The sequence below is a fragment of the Triticum urartu genome, chromosome 5A (genome assembly GCF_056163025.1).
Source record: "Triticum urartu cultivar PI428250 chromosome 5A, HENAU_Tu73, whole genome shotgun sequence".
Taxonomy (NCBI): domain Eukaryota; kingdom Viridiplantae; phylum Streptophyta; class Magnoliopsida; order Poales; family Poaceae; genus Triticum; species Triticum urartu.
Window position 1 is genome coordinate 579,883,752 of NC_141877.1, and position 22,854 is coordinate 579,906,605.

A 22,854-nucleotide genomic window follows, 5' to 3' on the forward strand; every position below is an offset into this window, starting at 1 on the left:
CTTCCTCCTCCTTACTCCAAAAATCAGATCTGGAGAGAAAAAAACCAGACCTACCTGCCCCTAAAAAGGTAAGCACCACCTCCACCCGACTCCTCTCTCTTCCCTACTCAACCACCGCTGCCCCTTCCCTGCTTGAACATCAACTAGTCCAGTTTCTAGTTCGTTCTTTTGATCTCGTGAAAAAAGCAACTATAGTGGGAACACTGGTACACATCTTGAGCAACTATTATGATACAAAATAAGCAACACCAGTACAAAAATAGAGCAACTCTAGTGGGAAAGAAAATGCAGGACCATTGCGTTTGTGCAGGTGCATTGCAACACGAAACCTGCTTGGCTTTCTTTCCTATCTTATTATAAGGTGCTTGGGGTTCATGAGCAACCCTGAATCAGGGAAGGTAACCCGACAACTCGAACAATTAACTGAAGCAACTATGTTCATTTTTGAAGCAACTCTGGTAAAAAAAAGCTGTTCAACCGTAGTTGTTTAGAAATTCTAGAGTTGCCTCTACCAGATGTGAGAACATGTCAACTCTAGTACTAAAACACATGCAACTTCCCTACTCAACCAACCCTGCTTGAACATCAACTAGTCCAGATTTTACTTCGTTGTTTTGATCTCGTGAAAAAAGCAACTATAGTGGGAACACCAGTACGCATCTTGAGCAACTGTTATGATACAAAAAAGCAACACCAGTACAAAAAAAAGAGCAACTCTAGTGGGAAAGAAAAATGCAGGACCATTGCGTTTGTGCAGGTGCATTGCAACACGAAACCTGCTTGGCTTTCTTTCCTATCCTATTATAAGGTGCTTGGGGTTCATGAGCAAACCCTGATCAGGAAAAAAAAGTAACCTGACAACTCGAACAATTAACTGAAGCAACTATGTTCATTTTTGAAGCAACTCTGGTAAAAAAGAGCTATGCAACTGTAGCAGTTTCAGAAATTCTAGGGTTTCTTCTACCAGATGTGAGAACATGTCAACTCTAGTACTAAAACACATGCAACTTCCATGTGCATTAAAGCATGAACTATCAAAAGAACATAAAAAACTCAAGTTATAGACATAGATAGAAGGTATTAACTTGCATGTGTTAACGCACAGCTTTTGCTACGTCAGTATGGTTCTCGCTAAAAAGAAGACACAAACGACAAACACACAAAACAAAGGTCGCGTCGTAAAAAAACAGATTCAAACAATCCCACACTAAGATACTTTGCTACATTCCATATGGTCTCACTAAAAAAAGACATAAACTACACCAAATGATAGGCCTCCTGCTCCTGGTAAGCTCTCCGTCAGATATGCACATTGGTTGTTTCTTTTCAATCATCAAAAGTGGTAGGAAAGTTGTAATCTGCTGCTAAAAAAAGGCACAAATGAATCAGCGCATGTCGTGTAAAAAACAAGAAGAAAACATAACACATATATAAGAAAACAAAAAGAAGAAAAACAGGAAACTTTTGAGGAAAAGAAGATATGAATTGCCTCTGTTTAACTTTATAGTTGCCCAAACAAGTGTTTATAGTTGCTCCTTTATATTCTACAACTAGTTTGTTCATAAAAGGTCATGCATGCTCTTTGCTGTTGTATATCTGTGTCATACTGGTAGAAACATAACACATATAAGGAAACAAAAGAAGAGAACAGGAAAACTTTTGAGGAAAAAAAGAAGATGTGAATTGCCTCTGTTTTACTTTATAATTGCCCAAACAAGTGTTTATAGTTGCTCCTTTTGTATTCTACAACTAGTTTGTTCATAAAAGGTCATGCATGCTTTTGTGGTGGGCTAACACACAATTTGTTGCAGGTTGATTGTTCATGATGATTGATCTGAATGAACCACCGCTTGACGTAGAGTCCATCAACATTTCAGTCGAGTTGGGTGCACCCTTCTTGCATGCAGGGGGTGAACAGGAACATCAACAAATGGAGGAGGAGGTTGGTGAGTCTCCTGACCCCAATGTTGGATCTAACACTACTCATGTACCGGACAACCGTGTTGCCGCTCCCCCACCTATGGTTGCTCCTGCTAATACTTTAGTTCATGAGGCACATGAGTTGGAAGATGAAGAAGCTGGATCACGGCCACAACAACCTTATGTTGGCATGCACTTTGACACATTAGAGGATGCGAGGGAACACTACAATCGCTATGCTTTGATGGAGGGCTTTTCAATCAAGTCAAACACGTCTTACAGGTCGGCCTACACAGGTGTGGTGGAAAAACAGCAATTCTGCTGTAACAAGTTCCGCAAACCAGTAGAGAGGGTTGGGATCCCGGATGTTCCCTCGTCGAGTAAAAACACTACGTGTCCATGCTCACCTGAACAAGATGTTGAAGATGATGTCGAGGAACACACTTTCAAGAAGAAGAGGAAACGAGAAAATGTGAAGCAAACAAAATGCCGTGCTAAGATGGTGGTGAAACTTAAAGATGACAGATGGGAGGTTATCACTTTTATTGCAGATCATAACCATCCACTGATTGATAAGCCATCGCTTTTGAAATACCTCCGTTCTCACCAAGGAATCCCGCTGGAACAGAAAAAACTACTGACTCACCTAAATGACTGCAACTTGACAGCAGGTACAAAACTCACATTGTGTTAAGTCTTTTTACCCACAGAACTGTTACTTACTCCTGCATCAAGTACCTTGACCTGAGCCAACTATGTTCTTTTTTTATGCAACTATGTTCATTTTTTGTGCAACTCTGGTAATTAAAAAAATCAAGACCCAAAACAGAAACACCTTGGTGTTGCCTATTCCTACCTCAACTACTTGGGTTTGTTTCCTATCCTAGTATAAGCTGCTTAGGATTCATGGCCAGCCCTGATCAGGGGGGAAAACTGGCAACTTGAAAAGTAAACTGAGGCAACTATGTTCATTTTTCGAGCAACTCTGAAAAATAAAATAAGAGACATCACCCATCAAAAAACAAAACTTGGTTGGATACAGGCTTCGTTCTTGTTCTGCTTATGCATAATTGTTACTTTATGTTATCTATAAAAAAACATGTTGCTCGCTGTATTGTGGTTAGTTAGTCCTGAACAAAACAAGTTTCTGTTTTTTATGGCAGGAAAAATGATGATGTTAATGTCATCATACTACGGCTCGGAGTTGATTGTTCCGCACACAACTAAAGCCATCCATAACCACTGTTCGAAGCTCAACGCCCCAACTAAAGGCATTGACATTGAAGAAACACTAAACTACTTTTGCAAGGTGATGGAAAATGACCCAGGATCTTTCTTTAAATGCAAGACAGATGCAGAAGGCAGGACAGAAGACTTGTTTTGGATGGATGGTGCGGCACGGAAAGCATACGCGGAGGCTTATCATGATTGCGTGTCATTTGATGCAACTTACCTCACGAACATGTACAATATGCCGTTTGTCCCCTTCATTGGAATCAACAGACATGGGCAGTCAATAATGCTCGGGTGTGGATTTGTCCGGCAGGAACTAGCCTCAAGTTATGACTGGTTATTTGATGCTTTCCTAGAAGCAATGGATGGTTTGGCTCCGGACAACATCATCACGGACCAAGATATTGCTATGGCACAATCTATATCAAGAGGAAGTTCCCGGCAACGATTCACCGTTGCTGCCGTTGGCATATAATGAAGAAAGCACAAGAGAAGCTTTGCCCCGTGTTGGCTAGGAACCCGGATTTGGTAAAAGACTTCAATGAATGAATTGACTTCAGTTTCACCCCGGCTGAGTTTGAAAGGAAATGGGCTGCACTTCAATTGAAATATGAAGGTCTTATGCATGGTCACTTTGAGAAACTCTATGAAGATTGGGCTACATGGGTGCCGTGTTACTTCAAATTCAGGTTCTTCCCATTCCTTCAGTCAACGCAACGCAGCAAAGGGTTCAATGCTGTGTTGAAGCGCTATGTGAACCCACACAAGTCAATTCTCAACTTCGTCAGGCACAAAGATGGTCGTGTTTCCCCATTGAGAGGCATGCCTACAAAGCATACACTAGGGACATCTATGTGAAGTTTAGAACTGAGTTTCAGATGATTGGCCAGTACGATGTGCGTCTCGCTGGAATAAACTTCTATTACCTTGAGCCCAATACAGAAGAAGTTCTAGGGTATGGCTCGAGGAAGTACCTAGTCACAGTGAGACCAGAGCCAGCTATCTACGATTGCGAATGTTGCAAGTGGCATAGGGACGGCATGCTTTGTTGCCATGTCTTGAAAATCTTCACACACCTTGGCGTTAATGAGATACCTGAACACTACTGTTGGGGATCGTAGCAGAAATTTAAAATTTTCTACGCATCACCAAGATCAATCTATGGAGTAATCTAGCAACGAGTGGAAGGAGAGTGCATCTACATACCCTTGTAGATCGCTAAGCGGAAGCGTTGCAAGAACGCGGATGGAGGAGTCGTACTCGCAGCGATTCAGATCGCGGTTGATTCCGATCTAAGCGCCGAACCACGGCGCCTCCGCGTTCAACACATGTGCAGCCCGGTGACGTCTCCCACGCCTTGATCCAGCAAGGGGAGAAGGAGAGGTTGGGGAAGACTCCATCCAGCAGCAACACGACGGCGTGGTGGTGAAGGAGGAGCGTGGCGATCCTGCAGGGCTTCGCCAAGCACCGCGGGAGAAGAGGAGGACTTGGGAGAGGGGGAGGACTGCGCCAGAACTTGGGGTGCGGCTGCCCTCCCACCCCCCACATATATATAGGGGCAAGGGAGAGGGGGGCCGACCCCCTCAGATCCAATCTGAGGAGGGGGCGGCGGCCAGCGGGGTTGCCTTGCCCCCCAAGGCAAGGGGGCGCCCCCCTTTAGGGTTCCCCCAAACCCTAGGCGCATGGGCCCTAAGGGGGGAGATACCCAGCCCACTAAGGGGCTGGTTCCTCTCCACACACAGCCCATAGGGCCCTCTGGGGCAGGTGGACCCTCCCGGTGGACCCCCGGAACCCCTTCGGTGGTCCCGGTACAATACCGGTAACCCCCTGAATTATTCCGGTGACCGTATGATGACTTACCATATATAAATATTTACCTCCGGACCATTCCAGAACTCCTCGTGACATCCGGGATCTCACCCGGGACTCCGAACAACATTCGGTGACCACGTACATCTATTCCCTATAACCCTAGCGTCATCGAACCTTAAGTGTGTAGACCCTACGGGCTCGGGAGTCATGCAGACATGGCCGAGACAACTCTCTGGTCAATAACCAACAGCGGGATCTGGATACCCATGTTGGCTCCCACATGCTCCACGATGATCTCATCGGATGAACCACGATGTCAAGGATTCAATCAATCCCGTACTTCCCTTTGTCTATCGGTACGATACTTGCCCGAGATTCGATCATCGGTATCCCGATACCTTGTTCAATCTCGTTACCGGAAAGTCTCTTTACTTGTTGCGTAACACATCATCCCATGATCAACTCCTTGATCACATTGTGCACATTATGATGATGTCCTACCGAGTGGGCCCAGAGATACCTCTCCGTTACATGGAGTGACAAATCCCAGTCTCGATTCGTGCCAACCCAACAGACACTTTCGGAGATACCCGTGGTGCACCTTTATAGCCACCCAGTTACGTTGTGACGTTTGGCACACCCAAAGCACTCCTACGGTATCCGGGAGTTGCACAATCTCATGGTCTAAGGAAATGATACTTGACATTAGAAAAGCTTTAGCATACAAACTTACACGATCTTGTGCTAGGCTTAGGATTGGGTCTTGTCCATCACATCATTCTCCTAATGATGTGATCCCATTATCAACGACATCCAATGTCCATGGTCAGGAAACCATAACCATCTATTGATCAACGAGCTAGTCAACTAGAGGCTTACTAGGGACATGGTGTTGTCTATGTATCCACAGATGTATCTGAGTTTCCTATCAATACAATTCTAGCATGGATAATAAACGATTATCATGAACAATGAAATATAATATAATAATAACTAATTTATTATTGCCTCTAGGGCATATTTCCAACAGTCTCCCACTTGCACTAGAGTCAATAATCTAGTTCACATCGCCATGTGATTAACACTCACAGGTCACATCGCCATGTGACCAACATCCAAACAGTTTACTAGAGTCAATAATCTAGTTCACATCACTATGTGATTAACACTCAATGAGTTCTGGGTTTGATCATGTTATGCTTGTGAGAGACGTTGTAGTCAACGGGTCTTGCCATATTCAGATCCCTATGTATTTCGCAAAACTTTATGTCATATCGTAGATGCTGCTACCACGTTCCACTTGGAGCTATTCCAAATTGTTGCTCCATTATACGTATCCGGTATCTCTACTCACAGCTATCTGGATAGGTGTTAAGCTTGCATCGACGTAACTCTTTACGTCGAACTCTTTATCACCTCCATAACCGAGAAACATTTCCTTATTCCTCTAAGGATAATTTTGACCGCTATCTAGTGATCCACTCCTAGATCACCTTTGCACCCTCTTGCCAGACATGTGGCAAGGCACACATCAGGTGCGGTACTCAGCATGGCATACCGTATAGAGCCTATGACAAAAGCATATTGGACGACCTTCGTCCTTCCTCTTTCTTCTGCCGTGGTCAAGCTTTGAGTCTTACTCAACTTCACACCTTACAACTCAGGTAAGAATCCCTTCTTTGACTGATCTATTTTGAACTCCTTCAAAATCATGTCAAGGTGTGCGTTCTTTGAAAGTATCATCAGGCGTCTTGATCTATCTCTATAGATCTTGATGCCCAATATGTAAGCAGCTTTATCCAGGTCTTCCTTTGAAAATGACTCTTCAAACAACCGTTTATGCTTTTCAGAAATTCTACATTATTTCGGATCAACAATATGTCATCCACATATACTTATCAGAAATGTTGTAGTGCTCCCACTCACTTTCTTGTAAATACAAGTTTCTAGCAAACATTGTATAAACCTAAAAGCTTTGATCACTCCATCAAAGCATATATTCTGACTCCGAGATGCTTGCTCTAGTCCATAGAAGGATCGCTGGAGCCAGCATACCTTTTAGCATCCTTAGGATCGACAAAACTTTGATTGTATCACATACAACTCTTTCTTGCGAAAACTGGTAAGAAAACTTGTTTTTGACATCCATCTGTCAGATTTCATAATCGAAAAATACAACTAATGCTAACATGATTCCGACGGACTCAAGCATCGCTACGGGTGAGAAATTCTCATCGTAGTCAACTCCTTGAACTTGTGAAAAGACTCTTTCACACAAGTCGAGCTTCATAGGGGGTAACATTACCGCCCACGTCCGTCTTCTTCTTAAAGATCCATTTATCTCAATGGCTTGCCGATCATCGGGCAAGTCCACCAAAGTCCATACTTTGTTCTAATACATGGATCCTATCTCAGATTTCATGGCTTCTAACCATTTGTCGGAATACGGGCCCACCATCGCTTCTCCATAGCTCGTAGGTTCATTGTTGTCTAACAACATGATATCTAAGACAGGATTACCGTACCACTCAGGAGTAGTACATATCCTTGTCGACCTACGAGGTTCGATAGCATCTTGATCCGGAGCTTCATGATCACTATCATTAACTTCCTATTCAACAGACGTAGGTGCCACAGAAAACATCTTTCTGTGTTGCATCACTCTCTGGTTGAAGTAAAGGTTCGACAACCTCATCAAGTTCTATCTTCCTCCCACTCAATTCTTTCGAGAGAAACTCCTTCTCGAGAAAGGACCCTTTCTTAGCGACAAACAATTTGCCCTCGGATCTGAGGTATAAGGTATACCCAACTGTTACCTTTGGGTATCCTATGAAGATGTATTTGTCCGTTTTGGGGTTCAAGCCTTTCCGGCTGAAGCCTTAAGTATCGCAGCCCCAAACATTAAGAAACGACAACTTTGGTTTCTTGCCAAACCAATGTTCATACGACGTCGTCTCAACGGACTTATATGGTGTCCTATCTAAAGTGAATGCATCTGTCTCTAATGCATAACCTCAAAATAATAGCGGTAGATCGGTAAGAGACATCATAGATCGCACCATAACTCATAAGGTTCGATTATGACGTCCGGACACACCATTACGCTGTGGTGTTCCAGGTGGCTTCAACTGCAAAACAATTCCACAATGTCTTAAGTGATTGCCAAACTCATAATTCAGAAAATCCCCTTTTGATCAGACCATAGGAACATGATCTTCTTGTTGTGATGATTCTTAACTTCACTCTAAAATCGCTTGAACTTTTCAAACGTTTCAGACTTGTGCTTCATTAAGTAAATATACCTATATCTACTCAAATTGTCAGTGAAGATGAGAAAAATAGCGATATCCACCGCACGCTTCAATTCTCATTGGATCACACGCATCAGCATGTATGATTTCTAACAAGTCACTTGCCCGTTTCATTGTACCTGAAAACGGGGTCTTAGTCATCCTGCCCATGAGGCATGGCTCGCATGTGTCAAGCGATTCAAAATCAAGTGACTCCAAACATCCATCGACATGGAGTTTCTTCATGCATCTTACGCCAATATGACCTAAGCGGCAGTGCCACAAGAAAGTGGTACTATCATTATTAACTCTACATCTTTTGGCGTGAACATGCGTATTGCCACGACCGAGATTCAATGAACCATTCACATAGGGTGCATGACCATGAAAGGTATTATTCATATAAACAGAATAACCATTATTCTCTAACTTAAATGAATAACCGTATTGCAATGAACATGATCTAATCATATTCATGCTCAACGTAGACACCTGATAACATTTATCTAGGTTCAATACTAATCCTAAAGGCAGATGGAGCGTGCGATGGTGATCTCATCAACTTTGGAAACACTTCCAACACACATCGTCACCTTGCCCTTAGCCAGTCTCCGTTTAGTCCGTAGCTTTTGCTTCAAGTCACCAATAATAGCAACTGAACCGGTATCCAATACCCAGGTGCTACCAGGAGTACTAGTGAGGTACACATTAATAACACGTATATACTTTGTTGAAGTTGCCAGCCTTTTTATCTACCATGTATTTGGGGTAGTTCCGCTACCAGTGACCGTTCCCCTTACAATAGAAGCACTAAGTCTCGGGTTTGGGTTCAATCTTGGGTTCCTTCACCTGAGCGGCAACTGGTTTGCCATTCATGAAGTTTCCCTTCTAGCCCTTGCCCTTCTTGAAACTAGTGGTCTTGTTAAACCATCAACACTTGATGCTCCTTCTTGATTTCTACCTTTTGCGGTCTTAAGCACCGCGAACAGCTCCGGGATCAACTCCATCCCTTGCATGTCATAGTTCATCACGAAGATCTAGTAGCTTAGTGATAGTGACTAGAGAACTCTATCAATCACTATCTTATCTGGAAGTTTAACTCCCACTTGATTTAAGTGATTGTAGCACCCAGACATTCTGAGCACATGCTCACTAGCTGAGCTATTCTCCTCCATCTTGTTGGCAAAAGAACTTGTCAGAGGTCTCATATCTCTCAACACGGGCATGAGCCTGAAATCCCAATTTCAGCTCTTGGAACATCTCATATTTCTTATGGCGTTCAAAACGTCATTGGAATCCCGATTCTAAGCCGTAAAGTATGGTGCACTAAACTATCAAGTAGTCATCATGATGTGTCTGTCAGGTGTTCACAACATCCACAGACGACGTTGTAGGGGTTTGCACATCGAGCGGTGCATCAAAGACATAAGCCTTCTGTGTAGCAGTGAGGACACTCCTCGGACTACGGACCAAGTCCGCATCATTGCTTACAATATCTTTCAACTTAGTCTTTCTCTAGGAACGTATTGAAACAGGGAGCTACAACATGAGCTATTTATTTACAACATATTTGCAAAGACAATTTAGACTATGTTCATGATAATTAAGTTCATCTAATCAAATTATTTAATGAACTCCCACTCAGATAGACATCCCTCTAGTCATCTAAGTGATACATGATCCGAGTCAACTAGGCCGTGTCCGATCATCACGTGAGACGGACTAGTCATCATCGGTGAACATCTTCATGTTGATCGTATCTTCTATACAACTCATGTTCGACCTTTCGGTCTTCCGTGTTCCGAGGCCATGTCTGTACATGTTAGGCTCGTCAAGTTAACCTAAGTGTATTGCGTGTGTAAATCTGGCTTACACCCATTGTATTCGAACGTTAGAATCTATCACACCCAATCATCACGTGGTGCTTCGAAACAGCGAATCTTCGCAACGGTGCATAGTTAGGGGGAACACTTTCTTGAAATTATTGCGAGGGATCATCTTATTTAAGCTACCTTCGTTCTAAGCAAATTAGATGTAAAACATGATAAACATCACATGCAATCAAATAGTGACATGATATGGCCAATATCATTTTGCTCCTTTTGATCTCCATCTTCGGGGCGCCATGATCATCATCGTCACCGGCATGACACCATGATCTCCATCATCATGATCTCCATCATCGTGTCTTCATGAAGTCGTCTCCTCAACTATTACTTCTACTACTATGGCTAACGGTTTAGAAATAAAGTAAAGTAATTACATGACCTTTAAGTTGACACGCAGGTCATAAATAAATTAAGACAACTCCTATGGCTCCTGCCGGTTGTCATACTCATCGACATGCAAGTCGTGATTCCTATTACAAGAACATGATCAATCTCATACATCACATATATCATTCATCACATCCTTTTGTCCATATCACATCACATAGATACCCTGCAAAAACAAGTTAGACGTCCTCTAATTGTTGCTGCATGTTTTATGTGGCTGCTATGGGTTTCTAGCAAGAACGTTTCTTACCTATGCAAAACCACAACGTGATATGCCAATTTCTATTTACCCTTCATAAGGACCTTTTTCATCGAATCCGATCCGACTAAAGTGGGAGAGACAGACACCCGCTAGCCACCTTATGCAACTAGTGCATGTCAGTCGGTGGAACCAGTCTCACGTAAGCGTACATGTAAGGTCGGTCCGGGCCGCTTCATCCCACGATGCTGCCGAATCAAGATAAGACTAGTAACGGCAAGTAAATTGACAAAATCGACACCCACAACAACTTGTGTTCTACTCGTGCATAGAAACTACGCATAGACCTAGCTCATGATGCCACTGTTGGGGATTGTAGCAGAAATTTAAAATTTTCTACGCATCACCAAGATCAATCTATGGAGTAATCTAGCAACGAGTGGAAGGAGAGTGCATCTACATATCCTTGTAGATCGCTAAGCAGAAGCGTTGCAAGAACGCGGATGAAGGAGTCGTACTCGTAGCGATTCAGATCGCGGTTGATTCTGATCTAAGCGCCGAACCACGGCGCCTCCGCGTTCAACACACGTGCAGCCCGGTGACGTCTCTCACGCCTTGATCCAGCAAGGGAAGAAGGAGAGGTTGGGGAAGACTCCATCCAGCAGCAGCACGACGGCGTGGCGGTGAAGGAGGAGCGTGGCAATCCTGTAGGGCTTCGCCAAGCACCGCGGGAGAAGAGGAGGACTTGGGAGAGGGGGAGGGCTGTGCCAGAACTTGGGGTGCGGCTGCCCTCCCACCCCCCCACATATATAGGGGCAAGGGAGAGGGGGCTGGCCCCCTTAGATCCAATCTGAGGAGGGGGCGGCGGCCAGGGGGGTTGCCTTGCCCCCCAAGGCAAGGGGGGCGCCCCCCCCTTTAGGGTTCCCCCAAACCCTAGGCGCATGGGCCCTAAGGGGGGAGGCGCCCAGCCCACTAAGGGGCTGGTCCCTCTCCACACACAGCCCATAGGGCCCTCCGGGGCAGGTGGACCCTCCCGGTGGACCCCCGGAACCCCTTCGGTGGTCCCGGTACAATATCGGTAACCCCCCGAATTATTCCGGTGACCGTATGATGACTTCCCATATATAAATATTTACCTCCGGACCATTCCGGAACTCCTCGTGACGTCCGGATCTCATCCGGTACTCTGAACAACATTCGGTGACCACGTACATCTACTCCCTATAACCCTAACGTCATCGAACCTTAAGTGTGTAGACCCTACGGGCTCGGGAGTCATGCAGACATGGCCGAGACAACTCTCCAATCAATAACCAACAGCGGGATCTGGATACCCATGTTGGCTCCCACATGCTCCACGATGATCTCATCGGATGAACCACGATGTCAAGGATTCAATCAATCCCGTATACAATTCCCTTTGTCTATCGGTACGATACTTGCCCGAGATTCGATCGTCGGTATCCCGATACCTTGTTCAATCTCGTTACCTGCAAGTTTCTTTACTCGTTGCGTAACACATCATCCCGTGATCAACTCCTTGATCACATTGTGCACATTGTGATGATGTTCTAGCGAGTGGGCCCAGAGATACCTCTCCGTTACACGGAGTGACAAATCCTAGTCTCGATTCGTGCCAACCCAACAGACACTTTCGGAGATACCCGTAGTGCACCTTTATAGCCACCCAGTTACGTTGTGACGTTTGGCACACCCAAAGCACTCCTACGGTATCCGGGAGTTGCACAATCTCATGGTCTAAGGAAATGATACTTGACATTAGAAAAGCTTTAGCATACGAACTTACACGATCTTGTGCTAGGCTTAGGATTGGGTCTTGTCCATCACATCATTCTCCTAATGATGTGATCCCATTATCAACGACATCCAATGTCCATGGTCAGGAAACCATAATCATATATTGATCAATGAGCTAGTCAACTAGAGGCTTACTAGGGACATGGTGTTGTCTATGTATCCACACATGTATCTGAGTTTCCTATCAATACAATTCTAGCATGGATAATAAACGATTATCATGAACAATGAAATATAATATAATAATAACTAATTTATTATTGCCTCTAGGGCATATTTCCAACAACTACATCAAGCGCCGCTGGACGCAACATGCAGTGCCAAGTGCACCACCGCCACCTAGCGAGGACCCTCCGCATGACTTGCCCGCTGAGTCAGAGAACCAAGTTCGGAAAGTGACTATGACAATGGATTTTGCAAAACTAGCCAAGAAGGCAATGACTAGTGATGAGGCAGCCGTTGCAGTTAGGAGGCACATGAAAGTAGCAGATACTGAGGTTACTAAGCTGAATAAACTGAGGAAGAAGAGGCTAAAGGCAGCCTGGGAAGCGGCTCGTTCTAGGGAAGCATCAAACCCTAATGCCCCCAGTACTTCAAACCAACCTCCTGCCCCCCTGCTCCTATGGATCCACCTCGTTCAGTCACAAAAGGGCGCAGCCGCAGCAAGCGCTTCAAATCAGCCCTGGAACTACACCCTAAGAAAAAGAACAAGTGCAGCATTTGTGAATCAATCGATCACACTGCTGCGACGTGCCTAGGGAAGCTGATGTGATTGTTACCACACGAAGATAATGACCCCCCTGGGCTTGCAAAACTAGCGGAAAAGTAAGGAAAAAAAGAGCAAACAGTGTCCTGGTAGATGAAGCAACTGAGGTCTGGTTTCTGAGCAAATGTAGAAGGGAAATCAAGCAACTGCCAGCTTTCAAGAAAAAAGCAAACGATGAAATCATTTGCATGCACTTGTTTTAATTTATGTGTTTTCCTAGCTTTAAATTCACAAATTGGAGACTGTGTGGACGTGGATGCTTGACATTTGTGCTTATATTCCTTACTCGTAAAACATGCAAAATCCTATGGACGCTTGTGATTTAAGCAAACATGTTATAGGTGGTTTGGGGCAATCTTTTGTGAGTTTTGTAATGGAACACATTAGTATTCGCATTTGATATTCTCTAATGGAACACATTGATCAGGAAAAAATGCACCTAGATATTTGTTCACTTGTTGGCCAGTTTGAGGATCTCCTGCCATTGAATCTTGTTCAGGTCACACTTCAGCATGGAGATGGTCATCTTCTTCCTGGTGTTTGGTATGTCGCTTTGTCCATAGTTCGGGAGCCACGTCCCGTTCCACAATAACACGTTCATCAACGCGAATATGCTACAGTCACCACTGCAAAAAAAACAAATGTCAAGAAAGCACTTGCAAAAAATAAAGCAAAACACTACGTCTTATAACAACGATATGTGTGTATGTGGGTTGGTCCTTATGATACAATCTGCTTTGGTGCATCGATATTCACAAGCGGGAACTTGTCCATTGTCTTTGCTTGTTTTGGATAGTACTTGTCCCACAACACACGAACTGCAGCTACAATAGCCCTTGCAACATCATCCAGCCTCTTGCTTTTCTTTAACATCCTCCAAGAGTCAAACACTTCGAACCTTTTGTCCCTCATATTGATGTTGAGTACCCAGTAGTGGTGTGCACCATTGGGGTTCTCTGGGTCTAAATTTTCAAGCACAGGAATCATAACCTTGAAGAAAAAAAACCATGTCAGCATACCAAAAAACACATCAACTACTGATATGTTTTTGGGCAACTCTATATGTTCGTATGAGCAACATCTCCTATGATTTTTAGGCAACTCTATAGAATTTTAGGCAACTTCTGGCATAACTCTCAAAACACTGAAAAAACATCAAAAAACTTCTGACAAAATGTGTATGAAGCTTCTGCAAAACTGGCTTATCAGGCAACTCAGTGGCTTTTTATGAGCAACTTATCATGTGATTTCAAGCAACTCCTATGATTTCCTGACATCAACTTCTAGAAAAAAATCTAAAGAAAAAATAGAATAGAGCCTTTTATCATGTTTGACAACTAGTAAAAACACACGGACCATACCATGTCTTGCTCATCCAAACGGTTTGAATTTTTGAATCTATCATGCAGCTCCCTCACATGTAGATCGAGCCTTTGAAGCCAGGTCTGTGGAGAAATGTAGAATCAGATAATAAAGCAACAAAAACTTCAGTGCCAAAAAATAAAAAAGGGAAAACTGTGGGTTTTTATTTCTCTTACCGAAAACCTAACATGCATGATTATTTTCTTGGACCCCACCTGTCTGTTGTACATGATTGCTTCAATCCCCAACTCAAAGACATGTGTCTTCATCCATCCTGCCTTCCTCATTGATTGAGCAAGCTCCTTGATTGTGCAGAAGTAACCACGATAGTTTATGATTTGCGGCCTGTAGAATAAAGAAGAAAAGCTCTGTTAAGAAAAATAATAATAATAGGAGAGATCATTGCATGCAAAAAAGGAAAAAAGCAGGGAAAAAAGTGGCTACTGGAACAAACACTCACGTTGTATCATCACCCTGCGACGTCCTTCTCGTCCCTCCTCCTCCTCCAAACAACATAACAAGTGCATACACTTTGTTTGACTCTGCATTGCATGTGAAATCCTTCCTCATTTCTACATTCACATATGGTGACCTTTGTGATGGTGGAGCTTTCTGTATCCTCCTCTCGCGCTTCTCAGGAACAGGGGCTTCAGAGCTGCTGGCTGCACCTTTGCCAGATGATTCCCCCTCAACGGTAGTTTTTGCAACTTCGGTTGGCGTGCTGAAACCGGCAGGTGACATGTGCCCCGCACTCTGACCTACAGCATTTTTCACTGCCCCCTCGACAACTTCATCGAAGTCCATATTGCCCCAGTCAATTCCCCACTCAATGTCACCGGTGGCAGCTGCGTTTGCAACCCCCTTATCCTCTGCTGCCTTGCCCTCCTCGCCTGTTATTCCTACTGGCTCATCTATGCCAAGATCGAAAGGTGGAGCTGGACAGTAATCATCCCACACAGCGCTCCCAGACTTTGATCTTTGCAGCAAACGTGCTTCTTCACCTGAATCGCATGCTCCTTCGTTTGCTGGTAGATTGATGGCATTTGATGTCCGTATTACAGGTATGGTGCCATCAGAATTACTCCTCGCGAGTGGTGGCGTCGAACCTGGGCTCACACACTTCTCAAGGAGCTTGTTGATGTCCCTAACATCATCCAGTGAAATTTCTTTCCCCTTTGCAGAACATGCTTGCTTGTTGGGGAGTACCGGAGGCTTGTCTGTTGAGTCCTGGCCGGTTGCTTGCTCCTACTCAAGGGTTGCTTCCTCATGCACAGCAGTTGCCTCTGTACTTTGTGTGGGAGGGGTTGCTGATTCCTGGGCAGTTGCTGCCTGCATGCTCACTCTGGTTGCTTGAGTTTTTTGCTGAGTTGCTTCAAAAGTAGTACCAGTTTCTCTGTTTTCAGTCTTTGTTGATTCAGCAGTTGCTCTGTTTTCACTCTTTGTTGATTCAGCACTTGCCCTGTTTTCAGTCGTTGCTGATTCACCAGTTGCTTGTTTTTTCTGTTCAGTTGTTGTGTTCTGCTTCTTTGCTGCTCTTTTCTGATAAACCTTGCTTTTTGCTGGTGATGTTGCTTTCTGACTTGCCGCTCCATCTGTCGGCCTATGAACTGTCGGAGCTTGCTGGCTGGTTGTCGTAGTTGCGGCACTTTGAACAGCCGCATCCTCTCTTCCTTTTGGAGACATAACACATGCATTAACTGTCTTATGGCTCACTTTCTTGACTTTCCTTGTGGCAGCCGCTCCAACTCCTCTTGCAAGCTTTCTTTCCTTCTCTTTTTGGCCAAAACCTGGTAGTTCCAACTCATCTACCATCATCTCAGGGCGCAAATCCATCATGGAGAAAATTTCCTCAGTTGGCATCGCAGGCATCGGGAAAAGAGGGATATCGTGGGTCTCGGGAATGACCTATTTCTGTTTGTACTGGGTATCTCCAATCTTCACCACATCTACAGCTAAAATGACAGGCCCACTCTGAACCTCAAATGGCTCCTTCCGCATGTCCATCCTAACGAAGCTGCTCTGAAAAAACTGCCGGCACTTTCGATGCTTCCTTGTGTGCTCTCGATGGACATCGTTTCCTCTGCCACACTTCTTTCCTTGCCAGTGCGCTTGAGTCTCTCCATGATGGTACTTAGCGGCACCTCATCGTCACAACTGCCCCCACGCCACCCCGGATTTCGTGCACCTCCCTCATCATCACCACCTCCCTTGTTGGGCCGGTCGGTGCTAGTGTTGCCACCACTCCCGCCATCATCCTTATCTTCGCCATCCTTCTTCCCACCCCCGCCATCTTCCTCCACATCATCATCTTCATCCTCTCTGTGTTCCTCCTCTTCTTCCTATTCTTCACTCTTTTCATCATCCTGTTTCTCCTCTGATTCCCCCTCTTTCTTATCTGCTTCATTCTCTTCATCATTGCCCCCTTCCACATTTCTCTCCTTCTCTTCGTCCCGTTCCTCTTCATCCTCCTCCTCCCTATCCTGCTCTTCATCTTCAGCATCGTCCTCATCGTCGTCTTCCTCATCTCCACCATCTTCTTCACCGGCAATGGGTGGCTGGGAGTTGTCAGCGTCTGTGTGCTGTGAATCATCATTGTCATGATCTATGGCTGCTGGCGGGCTGCTGTATGACGGAGCATCATCATCATAGTCATCGTCATCGTCCTCATCGTCATTGTTGTCCCCGTCATTATCCGAACTCTCCTCTTCAGGATTGTCCTCATCTTTCCCTTCCTCCTCCTCTTCTTCTTCTTCTTCTTCTTCTTCTGAAGATTCAAATTCTTGCTCGTCGGATTCCTCCTCCTCGTCATTGGGCTCCAAAAAAGTCTCCTTGCAGTGACTGCTACTGGCCCTTGTATTCTTTTGCTTTGCAACCTTCTGCTGTTTCGGACTTGCCGCTGCCTTTTTCTGCCGTGATGATTGACGTATGCTTGCGACCCTAGAAACACTTGTGCCTGTTGGTTCAACCTCCTCCTCCTCCAACTTGCCCACCCCTTGAACAAACCTCCCAATTTGGACTCATATTTCAGAGCACATATCATGGACCAGCATGGACAACCTCCTTTGTTTCTGCAAAAATACAAAAATACAAAACTCGAAAAGATGAGTAGTCTATAGAACAACGACGATAAACGAAAAAAGCACTCCATTTCTTACGAAAAAAGGCAAAAACCATGGTGAAAAAAGAAAAATACATTGTTGTTGTAGTTTTGAGGAAGCCTCGCAGCAACAAACTTCTGGATGTGATCCATGCTCCCAAAAACACTATCTTCTGCACATCTCGAGAACTCAGCTTTGAGCTGTTTGTTGTAAAAAAATGTACATGATAAACTCAGTTAGCAAAAAAAGAACAAACAAAATTCAAAAAAAGAGGAGGGAATGAATGAGCAACTGCCTCCCTAACTTAGGGCAAAAACAAGATGGCAACTGCAGTTGTGGACATCACAAAAACCTACAGCAACCCACCAAAAAAATGAGCAACTACAGAAACTATAAATTATTGGCAACTGTTGCTTAAAAAGACTAATGTAATTGGACATGTATGACTACTTGGAGACAAAATGATGAAGAGCAACTAGCTTCCTAAAAATAGGCAACACAATCCCTATAGGTGGGCAACTGCATAAAAAAATCAAGCAACTACAAAAAAAATTCTATTCAGACAGTAAAAAAAGTGATCTATACTTGCAGATTAGGAGATTGAATTTGTAGTAGTAGTTCTTAGCCTATTGGTTTTCATTTTTTGTCCTTTTTCCAGTTTAATCACCAAGCCTAGGCTTCCTAAAAAATAGGCAACACAATCCCTATAGGTGGGCAACTGCATAAAAAAATCAAGCAACTATGAAAAATTATGTTCAGACAGTAAAAGTGACACTTACTCGTAACTTTCCATAGACACCCTTCCTAATCTTGTCCTTCTTAATTACTGCTTTGATCAGACCTTCATTCCATGCTTTGACCCTTGGAAGAACAGTTGCCGTCCTCTCATCCACATAATCCTTATGGACTGTCCTAAAGTCCACGTCAAGCGAGTCAAGGTATACCAGCTGTTTCAGAAAAAAAAAATGAGAACACATGTTAGTTGCGAAAAAAACCTATCAAACTTCAGCTTGAAACATATAACGCGAAATGAAAAACGAAAAAACAAGGGGGAAGGCCTAGGATCATTTTACCACTAGGTGGAAAAGGCAGCAGCATATAGTATTCTTCTTGTCTCCCAAACCCATGAAAGCAAGCCTAAGTTGGTCGATGACAAACTGGCAAACATTTGAATTCACAACCTCACGTGGATTCAGCGTAGCTGAGTACGCGCGCGGTGACACCTTCAAGCTGGTCGTCGGTGCAAGAAAACAGCTATAAACAACAACCAGCCAAGCGCTTAAGAACTTGTCATCCGCAACAACTCACATATCTTTTATCATTTTGCACCACTCGGTCACTAATGGCGCGGGCCCTGTCGGGATGTCGAACATCTCATTGAACAACCTAACTACGCCTGGCTCCACTTCATATGCAACCTTCCCTGCCCCCCTGGGTAAACCCCAGATTCTTTCTACGCTTGCTGCATCAACTGGGATCTTCCCCCTATCTGGGATAACAAGCTGCGACAACTCTGGATCATAACACTTCGTCACAAACTTCAGAAGATCTCCTTTCATTGTTCTTGTCCCGATATCAAGCACACCCCCAAAGCTTATATCACCAATGGCATCCTTTTGTATATCATCGAGGCCACTGTTTAGGACAAAAAGTCTTGAAGGTGACGCCCTGTTCCTCGGTGGTGGCCCACTGCTACCAATCTGCATACAGATTTAAAAAAATGAGCAACCCAATATATTAAGCTGAGCAACTCATTGTACTAAAAATAAGCAACTAGATCTGTAAATGAACTGCAACTGTTAGTACTAAACTAGGCAACTGCTACACTGCTATTCTGCTGCTTATCAAATGATAGGAGTGCATATACAAAAAGAAAACCTATGCCATGCTGACTTGAGCATTACATATTTCAAGGATGCATCCCTTCTTTCAATTTTTTCATAAGGAAAATACCTCATCCGCAACTTTCTTCGCACGTTTCGAACTTCTCCCTCCTTCATCACGAGGGGCGGAATCAGTGCCCCGTTTCCCCGCCTGACCACCCCGGGCAGAATTGGTGGCCTGTTTCTGTGCCCAACCACCACGTACAGGATCCTCATTCGCCCGCCCGCGCTTGCGTCCAACATTACTCCTTGCTGGTTGAGCTGCCACTTCTTCTCCATCATCTTGACCATCACTTCTACCCGCATGCCTTTTGCTTTTCAGACCCATTCTGTACAAGAAAACACAAAAAAAACATGTTTCATGAAAAACAGATACAACCAGATACAAAAGCATTTATATCTGGTAGATGAACAAAAACTCCATTTATTCCCTATCCAGAGATAACTCAACAACTAAATTGCTAGTGCTTGCAGAAGCAATTGGGTATTGATAACTATGCAACTACTCATTATTTTGTGGCAACTAAAAATAAAGCACATAAAAAAACTACTCATCAAAAAAAGCCACATGTTCATCTTCATCACATTAGCTAAAAAAAGATCAAAAAACACTCAGGCTTTGCCGCATATTCATGAGAGATATCTCATCTCCTAATCATAGTTGCAATGAAGGACCGCAACTCGATGGTTGATATAAGCATCGTCATGTTTCACACGGTAAAATTTAAAACAACACTATAAAAAGGATATCAACTTGGTGTTGCAAATCTAGACAATAACTAAAACTAAAATCAACAAATCAGAAAAGCCATTTCCCCAAAAAAAAACAGTGCATCCCCTTACCCCTCCATGAACTGCCCAAGTCAGATGCATCCCCTGACCCGCCCCCTCACAAATTGGTAGGAAAAAATCTAAGCAACTAGCACCAAATTTATGAACAACTACCCAGGTAAGATGCATCCCCTGACCCTCCCTCTCTCAAAAATTTGCAGCGAAAAAACTAAGCAACTGCCATCAAAAAAATGAGCAACTGCCCCCAGTCAGATGCATCCCCTTGCCCTCCCCTCCATCTCACAAATTACAGGAAAAAAATCTAAGCAACTCCATCGAAATTATGAGCAACTGTGTCTTGAGAAGCAAGCAACATCAAAAAAACGAATCATATGCGCCAGTAACTAGGATTCCGTCGCCTGTATCCCCTTACAGCCACTCGATCCCGCCTAGCCCCAGCACAAACCCACCCCCTCCCCCCCCCCCTCACCGTATCAACGCGACGCCCCCAAAAAGCATTCACGACGTGGAGCCCGGGGACGCCATGGACAACCTCGTGCCCGCCCCCTCACCGAAACCCTAACTCCATGGAGCGCAAAACAGGGGAGTAGAGCGAGAAAAACAGGGGAGCAGGGTGGGGGGAAATAGCGGGTTACCTCCACCTGCAGCCGGTGACTCGCGGTGCTCGCGGACGGCCTCCCGCACCGGCGACTCCACGCCGGAACCACCACTGCAGCACCCCGCCTCGCCTCGCTGTTGCTAGAGGAGGGGAAAGGGAGAGGGAGAGGAGTTCGAATTAATCTGCGGGGGGTGCGGGTGGTTTCGAACAAGACGAGCGGGGGTGCGGCGCGGGGGGAGCGGTTTCGCCTGGAATAAAGGGGCCGGGCCCACCACTCGCTGCACGTTTCGTGCAATCCGTAACGGGCACCTGGTCGGGACGAAATCGTTGCACATCACATCGGACGGTTCTGCTCCGTGCGCTCGCGCGAGCGAACGAGCGCAGCTGCGCGGTTCAGAATTCAGGTTTTTGTAGAGACATAATTCCATCCATGATGTTCCTCCCCTTCATAGCATTCTGGCTCACAGAGATTAGCTTCTCCACAAATGGTGTCACCCTTTCATCCATAATTTTTTGGAAAAGGCTTAAAGAGCACATGGAGAAGACAAATAGGTCTATATTTATGTACAGTGTCACCAAAATTAATTCTATTAAGCACATCATGAGATCGTCTTCATCTTTAATAATAGGACAACAGGTTTGAATAATCCAATGAGAAATCCAGCCACACCTGCAGCCCTATTCGTTTTCAACACATCTATCACATTCTTAATTTCCTCTTCACTAAAGAGTCTACTAAGTTCCCTGGTGTCCTCAAATAATTTTGCATGGACAACCCAAACATCACTCCTTAATCTGCAGGTAAAACCTTCAGTGGGACCAAACAAGTTTTTGTACAGCTCGCTAGCATGATTTAGCAAATCAGCAGTTCATGTATATTCAAGGAGAAAATACATTTTTCCCTTATTTAGCAATCCTGTGAAAGCAGCTAGTGTTGTTGTCCCCCTTAAGCATTCAGTCTTCACTTAATCTTTTATGCCAGTATTGCTCTTCTTCCAAAGATTCACATAGAGAGCTTTGGATACGACTCCTCCTAGCCATATGTTCATTAGTTAGGGGTTGGATCTCTTCCAATTCTTCAAGATCATTCAGCTCATCTGTATTTGGCCTCTTAGATTTCTCTCTCATCCTTCCAAATACTTGCTGACTTTCTTTAAATTCTTCTGCGTCACATCTAAACTAGATAGGTTCATTTCAGATTCTTTCCACCTTTTCTAAGAAAACTCGTCTTAAAGCCAGCTATGTTCAAATCTAAAGGATTTGTGTTTAACTTCCTTTGTATCAACTAAAGGATTATGATCAAATACAAATCAGGTACTCCCTCCGTTCCTAAATACTTGTCTTTCTAGGTATTTCAATAAATGACTACATACGAAGCAAAATGAGTGAATCTACACTCTAAAATATGTCTACATACATCCATATGTAGTAGTCATTTGAAATGTCTAGAAAGACAAATATTTAGGAACGGAGGAAGTAGAAGTTTTTAACTAGCCCATGCTTTTTGCTAGCTTCCCATGTCTCTGCTTCCCAATGGAGCATTAAGAGCCTGTTTGGGACTGCTCTGCTTCTTAAAATTCAGCTCCGCTCCAGAAAACACAAGCCAAACGGAATAGCTCCACTATATGCCACTCCATAAAAAAACTAGAATCTGGGGCACAACTTCCAGTTTTTTATGAAGCTCTTCAGGAGGTGCTCCAAAAAACTCTAGAAGCTGGAGTTGGGTGGAAATTATCCACCACTGCCACCAATAAGTGGATACCCCTTCGTTTCTCCCCCCTCGACCAATCAAATAGATCCTTTCCAC

General features: G+C 44.3%; 1 protein-coding gene across 1 annotated transcript; it reads left to right on the forward strand.

Annotated features, from left to right (window-relative positions):
• The first annotated feature begins 1,822 nt into the window (after positions 1 to 1,822).
• On the forward strand, positions 1,823 to 3,628 carry LOC147973030 (protein FAR1-RELATED SEQUENCE 5-like). Its single transcript, XM_087524538.1, has 2 exons — positions 1,823 to 2,591; positions 3,084 to 3,628. Exons 1-2 carry the CDS (start codon positions 1,823 to 1,825, stop codon positions 3,626 to 3,628), a joined length of 1,314 nt encoding a protein of 437 aa, XP_087380664.1.
• Positions 3,629 to 22,854: the final 19,226 nt, after the last annotated feature.